The 17,355-nt window shown below is 47.1% G+C and overlaps 1 protein-coding gene across 6 annotated transcripts in view; it reads left to right on the plus strand.

The window, feature by feature from the left end:
- Positions 1-17,355, plus strand: part of SLC23A2 (solute carrier family 23 member 2) — a 130,376-nt gene that overhangs the window by 98,397 nt on the left and 14,624 nt on the right. For all 6 annotated transcript variants that reach the window (XM_047744694.1, XM_047744692.1, XM_047744691.1 and 3 more), the window contains 5 exons: positions 2,701-2,789; positions 3,818-3,888; positions 4,835-5,016; positions 14,308-14,428; positions 14,970-15,126. In XM_047744694.1, coding sequence (XP_047600650.1) covers positions 2,701-2,789; positions 3,818-3,888; positions 4,835-5,016; positions 14,308-14,428; positions 14,970-15,126 — 620 coding nt within the window. The remainder of the gene's footprint in view (positions 1-2,700; positions 2,790-3,817; positions 3,889-4,834; positions 5,017-14,307; positions 14,429-14,969; positions 15,127-17,355) is intronic.

Consider the following 17,355-nt stretch of genomic DNA (forward strand, 5'->3'; position numbering starts at 1 on the left):
TTTGAGTGAGGAATAAAAATTGATTGTTGGAAGTGAGTTGATGACCGAGAAGGGCAAAGGCTCAGAAATGAGAAGCTAGAGTGTAGGTCTGTGAAGGGGCTGCTGAGAAAGAGCCTGGGGCCTGGGGCTCTGGTCTCCTGGGTTTGGAGGAGGAAATGGGATGCCTCCAGCAGAGTTTTAAAGGAAGTAAGGCTTAGGTTAGGCTTTTCTCCATCCTAAGGCTGGAGCCCGACATGGGAATGCGTCAGCACGGTAAAGGTGCCTGTCTGCTCAGATTTGTTTCCTCCTAACGTTTAGGGACACTATTAACCTTAAAAGCTCATCTGCAAAAACCTACCACCTCTTCCCATGTTTCAGATAATACTTTCCCACTGGGGCGGCACACTTTTTCTGTAAAGGGACAAGCAGTAAACATTTTGGGCTCTGTGGTCTCTCTTGGGACTACTAGACTCCACCATTGTAACCCCAAAACAGCTGCAGACATCTGTGGCTGTGTCCTGGGGAAACCTTCCTCACAAAGACAAGTCATTTGCTAGATTGGGTTCATGGGCCGGTTTGCCAGCCCCCGGTGTAAAGACAGGCACAGTTTGTTTCCCTTCTGCCGTCAGGACAAAGTAAAAGAGTGGGCTGTCCTGCCCACATGGGGGAGCCCAGGGATCCAAGGTGGTGACTGGCGTGTGACCAAGTGTAGAAGATGAGCCCTGTGCAGGCATACGGTCAGCTGTCTGCTGGGAAAGAGCTTCAGAAAGCCCCGTCAGCCGCTGAGAGTATCTAGTGTGTACAGCAGCCGCCCCTGTCCTCCTACCAGCGCTGCGAGGGGTGGGCAGTGTGCTCGGGGCTGAACCGTGAACGCGTGAGCCAGCCCTTTCCAGAGTCCTGCGAGCCTGGGGTAGCACAGGTGGGGATTTTCTGTTACCACACACTTTCAAAGGAATGCAGGGTCCCAATTGCTGGAAATGAGGGGGATTCTTGGCAGCTGTGTTCTCAGGACCTTTGGTCATGGTTAAGCCATAAAATATTTGCCCTGAAAGGTGCCCAGGTGATGGTCTGGTGCAGACGAGGTCAGGAGTAGTTCATGTCCCTGGGAGTGGAACCCAGAGCCGGTCTTTACTTTCCTACCAGTGGGTCAACCAGTGTGGTGTTGATGGTACCATTTCTAGGACGAGGTCTCTAAATGCAGTCCACGTTATGTGGCCCTGGGATGTGGTGCTGGAAATCCAAAACGATAGTAAAGCAGATGTTATTTGGGCCATTTGAGACGGCATCCATTCCAGATTAGATGTTGACCTCCCTTTGCCCCTTCAGGGCATTTCTGAAAATTTATCAAACCAAACAGTGTTTTCCTTTAATATATATTCCCACTTCAGGTGACCTTCACTCCCACTTTCGATGGTACTGTGCTCTGGGCCCTTCCGACAGGTAATCATAAATGGACGGTTGGTAGAGGGTGTGCCCACGTGAATGACGGCCAGCAATGCCTCTGGTCTGTCCCGTGCAGCCCGCCTCTGCACCCTAGCGCCAGCCAGCATCCTGCCTACTCGCCGTGATTTCATGGCTTGACTGAAACAGCCAGGAGAACAGGAGAATCTTGAGCCGGTGGCTGGCGCAGAGAGGGGTGTGCCAGCTCTGGGCTTGTAACAAGGCTCCTTCAGCCAGAGCCACCTCCTCTTAGCCGACTTCCTGTTCCAGTTGGGGTCAGATGTGCTGTCAGAGCACAGAGGGGCATGTGTCGGGTGCGGGTCCGCTGGCCAGGACGCTGACACAAGGCTGCTGGGGAGTATTTCAGAAGGATCTGGACATCTGGGAGTTGCCAGCCTTGCCGACAGAAGGAGTCATTTTTAGATTTCACTCTGAAAATGTTAAAAATAGCAGTCAAGTTCTCATGTTAGCCTGTAAAGCTACCTTCATTCAATTATAGCTGAAATGTTGTACACATTCAAAAATCTTTTGGTGAATTTGAGTAGCTCAGGTGTTAGGAAGGCAGCGTGGAGTATCTAAAATGTAATTGAATGGTGGCATTTGAGGATTGAAGGCAGGAGATTTTACAGAGTCTGCATGCTTTCGGGGTTCTTTAAAAATAGGGTTTAGAACTCGAGTATTTTTTATGATTAAGCAGTATATTATGTCTACCGTTGATTTGTAACTTACAGCTTTTCTTTCCTCAGTAGTTCTAGATCACTAATGTGATTATGATGCTTATCCTATAGGATTTAGGGCAGTTTTTGATTTACAAAATGGAATGACGGGTGGGGGGGTAGATTTTTCTCCTGTGATAACCAATAAGGATGTGAAGGGGAGGAGGAGGAGGGTGGTAAATTGGAAGACACACCGGTGTTTAAGAAGGAGCTCACAAGCTCAGCAGGAGAGCAAGACGCCCAAATGCCCGACATCCCCCACCCCCGAGGGGAAAGGTGGTGATGGCAGGGCCTGGTATTGGGGTGTGGGCGCTGACCACAGGGCTCCCCCAGGGCCCATGTGGGGCTGTGTGTGGGGAGAGCAGCAGGAGGGGAGGACGGAGAAGCCGGCGGCCCTGGCCCGCGTGCAGAGGAGATCGGTGTAGCCCGGGGCTCTTTCTCCCTCGCGTGCCTGCATTTACTCATGTGCTGTGTGTCTATGGAAAAGACTGTTAAGCTGTCAAATCGTGAACTACCTCGGTAGTTCCTGATGCCGTGATCATGGTTTTGGTCTCGTTTCTTTTAGGTTACCCCTGTTTCAGGCCAGTGCTTTTGCATTTCTGGCCCCTGCTCGAGCCATCCTGTCTTTAGATAAATGGAAATGTAACACCACAGGTAACTGCAGTTATTTCCACGTACGTCATTGGGGTCCCTTAGTGCAGATGATAGAAGGGAGGCCTGGACGTGCTGCCCTCGGCGGCCTTAAATCCTTTCTGGAATCGGGCACAGAACACACAAACCAACAAACTGCTTAGAACACTCCAGTCTGTGGATCGTGTTTCTGTCTCTCTCTCTCCCCCACTCGTTCATCCCTAACCCAAGAGCAAGTAAGGATCAGAAGGAGCCTCATTTCTCTATGCTAATGAAATTGATAAATATGGGAATGGACTAGAACAACATTTGTGCTATTTTTCTGCCTCTTTTCTTTCAGTGGATTTTATGAACCACCAGTAATCACTCTCTTTGCTGCATCAGCATCCCTTCTCTGAACGATCTTTGCTTTTGAAGGACCTGGCTGCTTTGGTTTTCTGCAAATGACTTTCACTCCCCACCCCACCCCACCTCGTTAGTGATTACAGAGATCCTTAAATGGCCTGATAAGGTCAGGAAAAAATCAGATAGGGGGTTTGAGAAAAATCAGATAGTCCTGTTGTACTCTCAAAATACTGTTACACTTTTTGGTTCTAGGAGCAAAGTTTTCCAACCTTTGTTTCCTTCCTTGCTCCTAGGAGTTAGTTGGTGACCACGATTTGATTTAGAAACTGGAAAAGGCCCTCTGTTTTCTCCAGACTTTAGAAAACCTCAGTCAGCAGCCTTGCTATCCCGCATTTCAGTTAGCTCCGCTGCTTGCAAAGGTTGGTCTTTGTGTGAGGAGGCCACTAGCAGTATGCATCCCCAGTTCAGTCAGCTTTTGAGCACCGGGAGCGCTCAGTCGATGACTACATGTGGTTACGTTAGCGTTGGGAGTCCACCTTTCAGTATGGTAAGCCATACTGTCGTAACTGGAATTTCAGGGATGGGTATTTTATACAAATATACGTAAAACAGGGAAGAAATTTCTCCTTGCAAAGAGTGAAATGAATATATCCTGTGAAACATCAGTGTCACTCCAAAAAAATATTGTCTTTGTTTTTGTTTTCAAGATGTTTCAGTGTCCAATGGAACCACAGAGCTGCTGCACACAGAGCACATTTGGTACCCCCGAATACGCGAGGTAAAACATGAGCACTGTCTGCATGCAACTTCTTTGTGTTTCTCCCCCGCTTCCCAAGAAATTGTGCTTCCTTGCGCTAAGCCCTCCTTTTCTTTTCCAACTTGGGACATGTTTATTTCTTCCATGAAATTAAGGTGCCATCACCATAAAATGAAGCGTGCAGAAATGCTTTATGCCACCATCCAGTGTTGTTTCTTGTCCTTCATTTCCCTCCCTGCCCCTCACCGTGTGCCCACAGACCAGATGTGTAACCTCCAGTGTAACTGGCCCAGCGGGACACGGCTCCCTGGCAGGGAGTGACAGAGGCTGGCCTACGGGCAGTAGAACTCTTCATCCCAGCTTGTGTTTGCCCGTGTGTGGGGAAGGAATTAAAAGATACTGGTCTGCTATGGTGCCCTTGAACAGAAGAGGGCAAGAGAACACGGCTGGGAGTCCTCAGCGGTGAAGAATGGCTGACGGTTTATCCAGATCGTCCCAAACCTGGAAGATCTTTTACCATTAGTTCAGAATGGATGCAGACACAGCCCTTCTCCACTGTAGGAGGGTTCTTTTAGAATTTGTATCGATAATACTACCTTCTCAATGTCCCTCAGGGACTCACTCTAGAGTCTGTGCTGGAGTGTTCCTCTCAGGCTGGCTTTGAATATCCCATGTCTTGAGCGGGAATGATAACTCTCTCACTTGTCCGTGGGGAGGCAGGTTGGCTGTGCATCTATCAGTGCCCGTTTCTGTGATGCTCCTATGGTGACCATGGGATTCATAGGTTGGCTAGACACCACTCACTCCACTGGTTTCTTTTGAGGCCTCAGGAATTTTCCAGCTGTGTCATGCCTGTTAGGTAGTAAGTCGCTGCTTGGCAGAACTGTCCGGTGTGGTTGCGGGTGACATTTGGAGTCTATGATCTACAGGCTGCTCACTCTCCTGTCTTTGGCCTCTCTCGTTCCAGATCCAGGGCGCCATCATCATGTCCTCACTGATAGAAGTGGTCATCGGCCTCCTCGGCCTACCTGGGGCTCTGCTGAAATACATCGGGCCCCTGACCATTACACCCACGGTGGCCCTCATCGGGTTGTCTGGCTTCCAGGCAGCAGGAGAGAGAGCAGGGAAGCACTGGGGCATCGCCATGCTGTGAGTGCTCTGGACCGCTCGGCACAGACTGTCAGCACCTCCCCTTCCCACCGCCCAGCGGCAGCCTCAGCGGCGTTTGGTGGGGGTTCGTGGTGTTCTGAGCATTTACACAGACCTTAGGAGATAGGTGGTGTTTTTGTTTTTTTATTTCAAAGTAAGAATAGTCTGACAGTTTAAACTTGATTTGTTTCTTGGCAGAAAGTTATCGAAGGGTTTAAGTCCCAGAGGTTGGGGAGTGACATTGCAGTCAAGGTATTCCAAAGACCTGTTTAGCAGCCATGTGTAGAGGGAGGGTTGTAAGGCTTCGGGCTTTAGGAAGGGGGTGTAAAATGGTGATGCCATTAGTTTTTAACTTTTGAGGTCATGCCAAGTTTCTTGCACATGAATGGAAACACTGAGAAGCCAGATCCTTTAGGTGAGACTCAAAAAAAAACCCTTCCAGGTTGGCAGGAGACAGGGATGCTGTAGGACAGTGTGTTGGCATTGAAGGAGATGTGACTCCCCAGGCTCCTGCCTGCACCTGTGGGGAGGCCAAGGCCCCGCCTAAGTCCTGCCAGGCATTGCTGCTCCTTTAGTGTGGAAGTGCGAGTCCATTAAAGATGTCATTTACCCCTTGATGTGTTGTCAGTAAAGACATCCAGGACCTTGGTAATATTATAAGATTGATTATTAGAGCTGTAGAACTCTATACCACAAATAGAACCCGCATTCTTTTTGTGTGCTTGAAGAGCACTTATAAGAGTTGATCTTGTCAGAGGGAAATGGTACAAAACCTGGAATTTTGCCAATCAGTGAAATTCCTAAAACCAAGTAAATAAATAATCATAGAAGGGAATTTTCTGGTGGTTTTTTTTTTTTTTTTTTAAGATTTTATTTATTTATTTGACAGAGAGGTCACAAGCAGGCAGAGAGGCAGGCAGAGAGAGAGGAGGAAGCAGGCTCCCTGCTGAGCAGAGAGCCCGATGCGGGGCTCGATCCCAGGACTCTGAGATCATGACCTGACCCGAAGGCAGCGGCTTAACCCACTGAGCCACCCAGGCGCCCCTGGTGGTTTTGTTTTGTGAGGTCTTCTGTGAGTGTCTAACAGCATGCGCGCTGCCCGAGCCCGTGCTTCGGTACAGCTTTGCCACACACTCGTATGCACTGTAAGTTAAGGTAGGCACCGCCATTCGCCCTGTTCAACAGGAAAAGAAGCAGAGGCACAAAGAGGCAAAGTTCGTTGCCCAGGCTTGCACAGCCAGTAAGTGGCTGCGATGGTTTTCAGAACCCAAACAGTCTGACCAGAATTTACCCTGTAACACTTAATCCTGCCGGTCTGTGCTGGAACGAGTAAAGTGCATCCTTGCGAAATTATAATCCATCTCTCCTTACAGATTAAGGTATGTGGAAATGTCCAGGATTGTTCTTAATTTTCTCATTTCACTGAAGGTTGGTCAGTATTGCCCACACCAGCACGGGTGTGTAGAAGGGCGTGGAAGAATGTCTGTTCAGTGAAATGCAGTCAGTTGCAAGAAGGAGAAGATGTAATTACCATCACACGGTAATGAGAAACCAGCAGCAAAAGGGTGAACAAAACCCCCAGATCACTTAGAAGCTGGAAAGTGCTGTTATAAATTGCTCCTAGTCAGAGGGGAAATTGAAAGTTCACAATTACTGATAATTTTAGAAGATTAGGGTAAGAACCGACCAATCCCACAGAGCAGTCAGAGTTCTAAAAAAAAAAACGCACAATCTTGGGGTGCTTGGGTGGCTCAGTCTGCTTATTCCTCTCCCTCTGCTCTCCCCTGCACCACTCTCTCACTCTCTCAAATAAATTTTAAAAATCTTAAAAAACAAACCCACACAATCTTAAAGGCAAAGTACATGAAGAGCTTATCTTTATAATCTAGAAAAACAGGATAGAAATGAGGCTAATGGAAACAGGGGACCAAAAATTAATACATATACAAAAATACGGAAAAAATAAAAGTGAAAAATCCCAACATTGGTTCTTTGGAAAATAACACGTGGACACGCTTCTGGCAAGGCTAACTGAGCAGGGAAGGGGGTGAAGGCCCCAAATGGAGGATAAAGCCCTAGGTCCACGGAGGAGGAGTTCTAGCTCCTGTCCCCAAATTTAAAAACAACAACAGCAAATTAATAAAATAGGTGGTTCCCAGAAAAGCATAAAAACCCAAAGAGGCTCCTCCTCACCCTGATCATTCAATGCCAGGGTTCCTTAGAACCTGGTTTCAGGCTGCCTCCCGGCCACATGCTTTTCCCCTGGGGGACCCCGTGTAGTGCACAACCCCGGCAAGCCTCTGTTATGCTGGTGACTTCCACAGAAGCCTGCAGCCAGACCTCCGGACGCTAGACTTCAGGTCCAAGCCCTGGTCTGCACCCTCCAGGTGCTGGGACACAAGACACCTCAAACTTCAGAGGAAGAAAATGTCAAGCTTTTGACTCCCAAACCACTCCTCCCCTCCTGCCATCTTCCTCTCGATCAGGGCCGCAACACACACCCAGCTGGTGAAGCCAGAAGTCCTGCGGGTGCCCCTGATGCTTTGCTTCCTTTCTCTCCCCACGTGCACGCCATCTTTCTGCCTCACCTCCAGAGCTCGTCCCACCACCGGACGGTCCTCATCCTTGGTCATGGCTTCCAGACTGGTCTCCAACTTCTGCTTGCTCCCTTCTTGCCCATTCACAGCCCTGTGAAGTACTTGGTCACTCTCTGCTCCTTTCTCCGCCTTGTGAAACTCTACTTGGACACAAGCTAGAATTTTGGAAGCTTGTAGGTCTTTTCGTTGTCTGTGTCTGAAACCTCCCTCACTGTCCCTTGTTCTGTTTATATCTTGCACTGGGCACTTGGGGCCTTTTCACTCTGGAATCTCAGACATTTGGGGGTGGGGGTGGGGTGGGAAATGATCCTGAATTATTTCAAGGATGCCTTCCTCCCCTCTATTCCTGCTTGTCCCTTTCTGGAATTTTAGAATGTTGGACCTTCCAAGCCCTTCCTCTGCTTTCCAAATCATTTTTTTCTCTGTTCATGGGGAAATTTCCTCAGTTGTTTCTGTGTATCCACTATCCACCTTTTCCTTTCGGCTCTCCTGTTTTTTATTTCATTTATTTATTTATTTATTTATTTATTTTTAAAAAGATTTTATTTATTTATTTGATAGAGATCACAAGTAGGCGAAGAGGCGGGGAGAGAGAGTGAGAGGGAAGCAGGCTCCCTGCTGAGCAGAGAGCCCGACACAATCCCAGAACCCTGGAATCATGACCTGAGCCGAAGGCAGCGGCTTAACCCGCTGAGCCACCCAGGCACCCCTCTCCTGTTTTTTAGTTTCCAGCCAACTTCTTTTGTACTTGGGCTACCAGCTCTGTTTAAGGCTTCGGCTCAGTGCTGGTCCCCTCGGCACCTCCAGCACCTGGCCCACTGCCTGTCACAGAGCAGGTGTTTAGTAAGCACCTCGTAATAAGCAAGGGGAGGACTGGGGCTTGTGAGTACACCCCTGACCGCAGGAAGAGGCAAGAATGCTGTCAGAGGATTTTATCCCTAAAAAAAGTTCTGGGCTCTAGTGGTTAGTGAGTATATTATATTTCAAGGAAGGGCCAATTCCCACACTCGTTAAGTGGTTCTGCCACTTTGAGAAACCAGGGAAACTTCCCAGCCAGTTTTATCTACATGGCAGATTCTTTTTTTTTAAATTTTTTTAATTATTTTTTTAAGATTTTATTTATTTATTTGACAGACAGAGATCACAAGTAGGCAGAGGGGGCAGAGGGGGAAGCAGGCTCCCGCTGAGCAGAGAGCCCGATGCGGGGCTCCATCCCAGGATCCTGAGATCATGACCTGAGCTGAAGGCAGAGGCTTTAACCCACTGAGCCACCCAGGCGCCCCTACATGGCAGATTCTGACAGAGCTAATACCAAAGGGAGGTTCTGGACCAACATTTTCTTTCCTCCCTATGGCTGGTGTCAAGCCCCAAGCTTAGTGCAGATATGTTTAGGTAGTGGCGTGCCAAAGCTTAGCGTCTTTCTCTACTTTGTCTCCTTGTGATCTTTTATTTTTTTTTTTTAAAGATTTTGTTTATTTGACAGACAGAGATCACAAATAGGCAGAGAGGCAGGCAGAGAGAGAGGGAAGCAGGCTCCCTGCTGAGCAGAGAGACCAATGTGGGGCTCCATCCCAGGACCCTGGGATCATGACCTGAGCTGAAGGCAGAGGCTTAACCCACTGAGCCACCCAGGTGCCCCCCCCCAAAAAAAAAGTTTTTAAAGATTAATTTGTCAGAGAGCGAGAGCACAAGTAGGGGGTAGCAGTAGGCAAAGGGAGAAGCAGGCTCCCCACTGAGCAGGGAGCCCAATGCAGGGCTCCTGACCTGAGCTGAAGGCAGATGCTTAATGAACTGAGCCACCCAGACGTCCCTAGAAAACTTATTATAGGCCCATGTTGGATTTAATTAATAAAAAACCATGATTACAACTAAATCAGCCAAATTCAGTCTCTATCTCTGCTGTCAACTATTAGCAGTATGGGAATAGAAGGGTCTCGCTTGAATAAAATTTTTTTTTTTTAAAGATTTTATTTATTTGACAGACAGAGATCACAAGTAGGCAGAGAGGCAGGCAGAGAGAGGGGGGGGGCGGAGAAGCAGGCTCCCTGCTGAGCAGAGAACCCGACGCAGGGATCATGACCTGAGCCGAAGGCAGAGGCTTTAACCCACTGAGCCACCCAGGCGCCCCACTACTGATGCATTTAAAACTCCCATCAAAATCCACTGAAATTAAGCCTCTGCCTTTGGCTCAGGTCATGATGCCAGGGTCCTGGGATCAAGCCCTACATCGGGCTCTCTGCTTGGTGGGGAGCCTGCTTCCCCCTCTCTCTCTACCTGCCTCTCTGCCTACTTGTGATCTCTGTCAAATAAATAAGACCTTTAAAAAAAAAAAAACCACAAACTAAATTATAAATGAATCTTGGATATATTTACAACAAATTCCATTAAAGGTTAAGGTCCTTAATTTATAGTTTCATTAAGGGAGAGTCCTGGTGGAATAATGGATGAAGGGTATCATATGAGCAGCCATTTAATCAAATAAAGGAAGTATAAATAGCTAACTAGTATGTAAAAGGGGTTAGCCTCCCTGGTTATCACAATGCTGCATATTCACAGGGATTTTTTTTTTTTTTTAAGATTGATTTATTTTAGAGAGCTGGGGGAGGGACAAAGGGAGAGAGAGAATCATGAAGCAGAGTCCCCGCTGAGCGTGGAGCCCAATGTGGGGCTTGATCGCAGGACCCTGAGATCATGACCTGAGCCAAAATCAAGAGTCAGCCGCTTAACTGCTGGAGCCACCTAGGCGCCCCTTCATAGGGATTTTATTGGCAGTGGGGGCAGTGGTGGTAAGTTAGACTGTACTGACACGGGTTCCTAAGTCAGCCAAGAGAGGCACAGTTAGAGGCAGGTTCTCAAGAGAGGATAAATGGGGTGACATTTCCAACTCCAAGCATTGGTCCTGGATGAGAACTGCTTTTCATGAGAAAACATTATTTTGATTACTTTCATACAGTTTTCAAACCTGTTCAAATGCAGAATAGTGTAAGGAACCCCCATGTACCATCACCGCATATATTAAATATATTAAAATTCTAGTCATTTGAAGTTTAACAGTAATAAAACAGGGAAGTCTAAATTAAAGTAATATTTCCTCCTACCCACTGCCACCCCTCAAAAAAAGAAAAAAAAAGTCACGATTAATGAGTGAGAAGTTTGTATTTGCCCTGTATGCCTGAACACGAACATAGTGACAGACACAGTTTTACCGGGATCGTCTGCTTTTCACCCTAACAGTTTTCCGGGCTCATCTCTCAAAGACTGTGTGTTTAGATCTACTCCATTCTTTGTAAAATTGCACAATGCTAAATAGTATGGAATAGTGTAGAATTTATGAAACCATTCCCCTATTGATACTCATGCTTGTTGTTTGAAGCATTTGCTGTTGTGAACAATGCTGAGATACATACTCTTCAGTGTAAGGAATGAAAGTTAAGATAAATGACGATAATTTTTTAAATTGACAAAATTGGTAGGTATTTAAAAGTATAAGACTTTATGGGGCGCCAGCGTGGCTCAGTTGGTTAAGCCTCTGACTCTTGATTTCGGCTTAGGCCATGATCTCGGGGTCCTGGGATCAGGCCCTGGTGGGCTCCCAGCTCAGCAGGGACCCTGTCCCTCTGCCCCTCCTCACTTGCTCTCTCTCGGTGTCTCTCTCTCAAATAAATCTTTAAAAAAAAAAAAAAAAAAAAAGTATAAGACCTGGTATTGCTGTGAGAAGCAAGTGGATGTCTTTGGTCTCTGGGTGGGATTTGTAAATTCTTTCAACTTTTGTGTATTTGGCAGTTTGTATCAGAAGCTTTTTAATAAGGAAAAAAAGAGCTTTTTCGTAAGGCATTTACTGTTTGACAGATCCATTCCAGTCCTAGGAACCTGCCCTAAGGAGATGTGTAGACAGGTGCCAGGAGGGGTGATCTACCACAGTTGTTTATGCTCCTGGTGTCTCACCATATGGAAATGTATAACAAGACGTGGTATGTGCCTAAGGCAGAACGCTAAGTAGCCACTGAGGTGCTGTTGCTTATTTCCATCTGTTGAGGTCGTGTCATTAATAGGGGCTACAAGCTAGTTGGGAAGCATGTTGTGAAGTGCGATTCCATTTTGGGTCAGATGATGACCTATTAGTGCTTCAAAGGCAAGGGTGACGTCAGTGGTCCCATGTCCCTCTCTAACCCTGGTGCCCCAGACCCAGTGATGCCCTGTAAATACCCAGGGAGTGGAAGCTCTTCAGAACCTATAGGCCGAATGTTACGTTGTTGTTACCCAGCTGGGGTGATGAGTGGTCTTTAGGATTTTGTCTTTCTTTTTGTTTATTTGCCTTTTATAATTTTCCTACATTGTAGTCTGCATTGCTTGCATAATAATTGTCCGGTAGAAAGTCAGCAAGCCTGTGGTTGGACCGAACCCTGGCCTGAGGACCTGCGGCTGGCTCATCCTTTCCCCTTCTCTGCTTGGCCAAGATGCGTGGGCTCGGGCACATCCCTCACCTGTGAGCCTCTGCTGTGGCCTCTCTGTGATGGGACTGCCTGCCCCACCTGCTACACAGGCTGTTGCAGGACAAATTAGAAGTGGGGAATGGGTTTCAGAGTGGCAGGAAAATGGAGCGTCCATCTGCCTAGTCCGCCCGCTTCATTTGCACAGCCAGGTTTGGCCTGAGACCTGGGTGTCCTTCCTGGAATTCTCTGTCCCCTCTTCCCTTGTAAACATGCTTTAAAACGTGAACACCATAGTGCAGGCAATGACAGGTGGCTGTTGCCTGAATAATAGACTTGGGGCCTTTTGGAATCTCATAGTGTTCACTTTGAAATAAATCGGCATTTTTTTGGAACATGAAAACTTTATGTTAATCTAAATTTAAAGTAAACCAGTTTTAGCACCCATCATTACCATAACATTTTTTTAAAAGATTTTATTTGTCAGAGTGAGAGAGCGAGCACAAGCAGGGGGAGCAGCAGACAGAGAGGGAGAAGCAGACTCCCTGCTGAGCAGGGAGCCCGATAATTGGACTTGATCCCAGGATCCTGGGATCATGACCTGAGCTGAAGGCAGACGCTTAGCCAACTGAGCCACCCAAGTGTTCACCATAACATTTTTTTTTTAAAGATATTTATTTATTTATTTGACAGACAGAGATCTCAAATAGGTAGAGAGGCAGAGAGAGAGAGAGAGAGAGAGAGGGGAGGAAGCAGGCTCCCCACTGAGCAGAGAGCCTGATGCGGGGCTTGATCCCAGGACCTGGAGATCATGGCCTGAGCTAAAGGCAGAGGTTTAACCCACTGAGCCACCCAGGTGCCCCCACCATAACATTTTTAAGTTAAACTTTACCACCCTGGGGGGAATTAGAATAGCTTGGGCACATGTGTATTTCCAACTTCAAACTGGTACTGGCTCGATGACTTTGTATTTGGGCTGAGACCCCCTTCGCCAGGTGGGCAAAGTGCTTGGGTAGGTGGAGAGAGGATGGAGCGGCCTGAGCCTGTTCTCCGGCTAGCTATAGACCACATGCCTTGTTAGGAATGTGACAGTGAAGCTGCACTTGACTGGCTGTCAGTGGAGCTGATAATTCCATCTCTGCAATTGGAGCTGTGCCCAGGAACAATTAAGCTGAACTTTGACTGAGAACCCACTCTTGTGCCCACTCTCCTTCGGGTCGTAAGTGAGCATGCATCCCTTACACTCGTGGGCGATGAAACACGTCTTTGTAGACCTTCATTGTATCAGCAATGGGAAGTCGTCCCACACCTGCCGCGCTTGGTAGCGGGCTGATGAGGACGTGCCAGGTCCTGCTGCAGAGCAGTCATCTGATGTTGCTGCCTCCTCTGATCCTCAGTGCAGCTGGGTCAGTGGTGGGGGGCTTCAGGTGGATAGCCTTCTGAGCCAGCCCTAGCATCCCTGCTCTTAGGATAGTGTGGCAAAGTAGTTCAGAGCCCAGGCTGCAGAGCTAGACCCCCTGTCCCCCCCACCCCCCGCAAACTCATGCCTGCGTAATCTTGGACCACTAGCTTTATCTGTCTGGGACGTGGATGGTCAGAGAAGCCACTGCTGCAGAAGGCTGGGATGGGCGGTTCAACCCTCACATAATGTCTGACACACAAACCTCTCAGGAATGTTATTAATACTGAATCCTGTATGTAGCCTTCGTAAATGTTGAAGCTTTTCGCTTTTTGAAGCTACCTTTATGCTCTTGATACATAAATCAGAAAATACGGGAAAGTAGAAAAGTCTCAAAACATATTGCTACCTGTAGTCAATCCCTGTGAGCATTTGGGACCCCCTTACCGGTTTGCACACGTGCGTGTGTGTTCATGCCCGTGTGGCAAGTGCTTGTCTTATAGCTAATTCATAGTTGTGATTCTAGTGTGCATTGTCTTGTATGTGGTATCTTTTTCCTTTACACAGTGTGAGCATCTCTCCTGAGGCTGTGCATTCTTCGGGTTTTCTTGTCCTGTTCAGGAAAATTTAGCCAAAGCATTTATATGGCAGTTTCCTTTGGCATCAAGATATACTTAGAACTAGTATCTTTCCCAAAATGGCATTTCTAAAAAAATAAGATTTCCCAAATAACAGTTAAAAGGACTAGCAGCTCCTAGAGAATTGAGTTGAATAATATGGTCAGTTTTGCTGTTGAAGCTTTGAGTATTATTTTAAAACACAGATGGCCTTTAACTGAGTTTATTTTCTCTCTCTCTCTCATCAGGACAATTTTCCTAGTATTGTTGTTTTCGCAGTATGCCAGAAATGTTAAATTTCCTCTCCCAATTTACAAATCCAAGAAAGGATGGACTGCGTACAAGTTACAGCTTTTCAAAATGTTCCCTGTGAGTAGTCACCTTCATTTTTTGACAACATTGCTTTTGTTCATGTGGAAGGAAGTTTTAAGCAGGTCTTCCCGGGGGAATTAAGTCGGGATGGTAACATCAGGGTACTGATGACCACAAAATTGTCATTGGCTTAAAGTTTACCAGTGGCAGAAGTTTCTGATTCTAAAATCCTTTCAGGAGTGTGAAGGAGGACACAGTTCAAGACGGGGAGATCTGTATTCCCATGGCCTCTGCAAGCACATTGTCCATTATTCTTACTTTCTAGCCAGGCTGAGGGTTACAGTAACTTTACCTGCATAAAACTCCTCTCTTGGAATGTGATTCCATCCAGGAATGGGCTCTCAGCAGGTCTGTGTGTGTTTTTTCCTGCGAAGTGCCAACAATGGTGGAGGTTGTGGGGTGTGAGATGCAGCCCAGAGGAGGAAGGTGTGTGTTTTGCCAGCCTCTACCACCTCAGTTGGCCTCATGGAGCTTTTCCCTTTGCCAGCCTCTACCACCTCAGTTGGCCTCATGGAGCTTTTCCCTTTGACCACTTTAGATCATCCTGGCCATCCTCGTGTCCTGGCTGCTGTGCTTCATCTTCACAGTGACCGACGTCTTCCCTCCCGACAGCACAAAATATGGCTTCTATGCTCGGACGGATGCCAGGCAGGGTGTGCTTCTGGTAGCCCCGTGGTTTAAGGTCCCATACCCATGTAAGTACTCTGGTAGGGGGTTGGGAGCTCATGAGAGCCTCTTTTAGAGGAGCTGGAAGGTGGCAGAAGGCTCTGCAGCTTGAAAAGCCTTCTTTGGTCTAGAATGTCCCACGAAGGTCTTACAATTCGGAGGATTTGACAGCAGACAGGGGGAGGCCCTGTCCCCAGAGGGCTGTGACTAATGCTCGGAGACTCTTGCCAGCTCCCTTCCCAGATGAACTAGTACTTTTGGTTCCACTGGGATGAAATCCTGGACAAAGAGTCCCTTGCCAGGGTTGAAGAAGGCAAGTATAGAGCCACATGGTACCTGAGCTGCCCACACAGAGCAGGCTTAAGTAGGAGAGGCCTGAAGATCAGCAAGTCGACTGCTCAAGCATGATGGGATTTGTGTCATCTCTTAATGGGGAGCTATACTCTTTTCTATTTGGTCACAGCTGTCAGAAGTAAACGGATACTCACTAATGGGTGGGAGATGGCTCTTGAGTTATTATTTAAGTGTTGGGTAACTCTTGGCAAGGTGTTGGGGGTGGGGGGTGCAGTCCCAAGCTGAGGTATCACTTGGATTCACACAGAGTACTTTGGGGCCCCAGCCCCAAAAGTGACCTGTGTTAATCCAGTGGTTATTAATGCTTGGTTGTTCTGTTGTAAAGACCCTGTTCCCGGCACTTGGGCCTTTTAATTAGAACTGAAACCTGACCTTAGTCGGGTTCTGCTGATTTATTCCCCTGCTCAGCAGCCACATCCTCACATTTTATGATGATGAGGAGAAAAAGTAGGAGAAACTGAGAATAGCAAGGTTGGGTCAAAGAAAACTGTTCTGGGCATGTTAAATGACAGTGATATTGGCAGTTGTTCCATCACTGACCTGTTCATACTTAAGAAAAGTTTATTCTTTCTAAAATAACATTCTCATCAGATCATATGGTTTATGTATTTATGTACATCTGTCCCTCCCCCTCCAAAACAACAAATGCATGTTTTCTAAACAGACATAGAATCTGATATAAAATGAGGTGAAACCAGTTGGCCAGGCAGTCAGGAGGAGGTGTGGGAGGCTGGTAGGAGGAGCACCTACCGGGAGGTCTTCTCTGTGGCGCGGGCCAGTCCTAAGATGAGCACAGACGAGGAACACGGAGTGGGCTGTTCCGGAACAGCAGCTGTGCATGTGCTGAGAAACCAGAGAGATGTCCCCATGGTCCTTCCGGCCTGTGCGTGAGGGGCGTGGCCAAGTAGACTGGGCCCCAGGATGGTGGCCCGTGCTGTTGGGCTCCTCTTCACCACAGCCCTTTGCTGCCACGAGCTACTCTGGGGCCACCAGTCCTGGGGCAGAAGGGCACCCCCAGACAGCAAGAGAGTGCACCCCGACAGTTTGGCTTCATCTGGAGACAGGTTTTTAGATATCTACAGCAGTGGTCTTTGGTCTTTAGCATGAGAAAAATGGCTAAAATACAGATTGGGGGCCCAAAATGTCAGTAGTGCTGAGACTGAGAAACTGCTGTGAAGTGACAACATAAATTAGGCATTCTAGTTATAAGGGGAGATGAAGTAACAGTTCAGACAGAAGGCTGGAAGCCAACAAAGTTTATAGACACACCTGTAGTTGACTCTTGAACGAGTGGGAGGTGGTGGGGAGATGTGCCTCACCCCTGCAACCGAAAATCTGCATATAACCTTTCTCCCCAAAACTTAACTACTAAAAGCCCTACTGTTGTCCGGAAGTCTTACTAACAATGTCAACAGTCAATTAACACGTTTTGTATGTTACGTGTTTTATATACTGATCCCTACAAAAAAATCAGAGAAAAGAAAATGTTATTAAAAAAATTACAAGGGAGAGAAAATACATTTACACTACTGTACTGTATTTATTGGAAAAAACCTGCTAGTAAGTGGACCAGTGTGGTTCAAACCTGTGTTGTTCAAGGGTATACTGTATATAGAAATGATTTGAAGGAAGAGGGATCAAAAATTTAGACAAGTACAATTTAAAATGTTGGAGTAGTTGGAATAAAGATTTTAAAAATCACATTTAAGGCTGCAGGTAAAATGGGAAAAAAATAAGAAAACAGAGTAAAGAGACTAAGAAATAAAAGGCAATAGAAACAATGGCAAAGTATCCCCCCAAAAACAAGACACTAAAATGAAACTACAATACTGTCAGTAACACAATAACTATGTAAAAGATTATTTAGATTAGAGATTATATAAAAAATGTTGCTGGATAAAGAA

Source organism: Lutra lutra, chromosome 9 (genome assembly GCF_902655055.1).
Source record: "Lutra lutra chromosome 9, mLutLut1.2, whole genome shotgun sequence".
Taxonomy (NCBI): domain Eukaryota; kingdom Metazoa; phylum Chordata; class Mammalia; order Carnivora; family Mustelidae; genus Lutra; species Lutra lutra.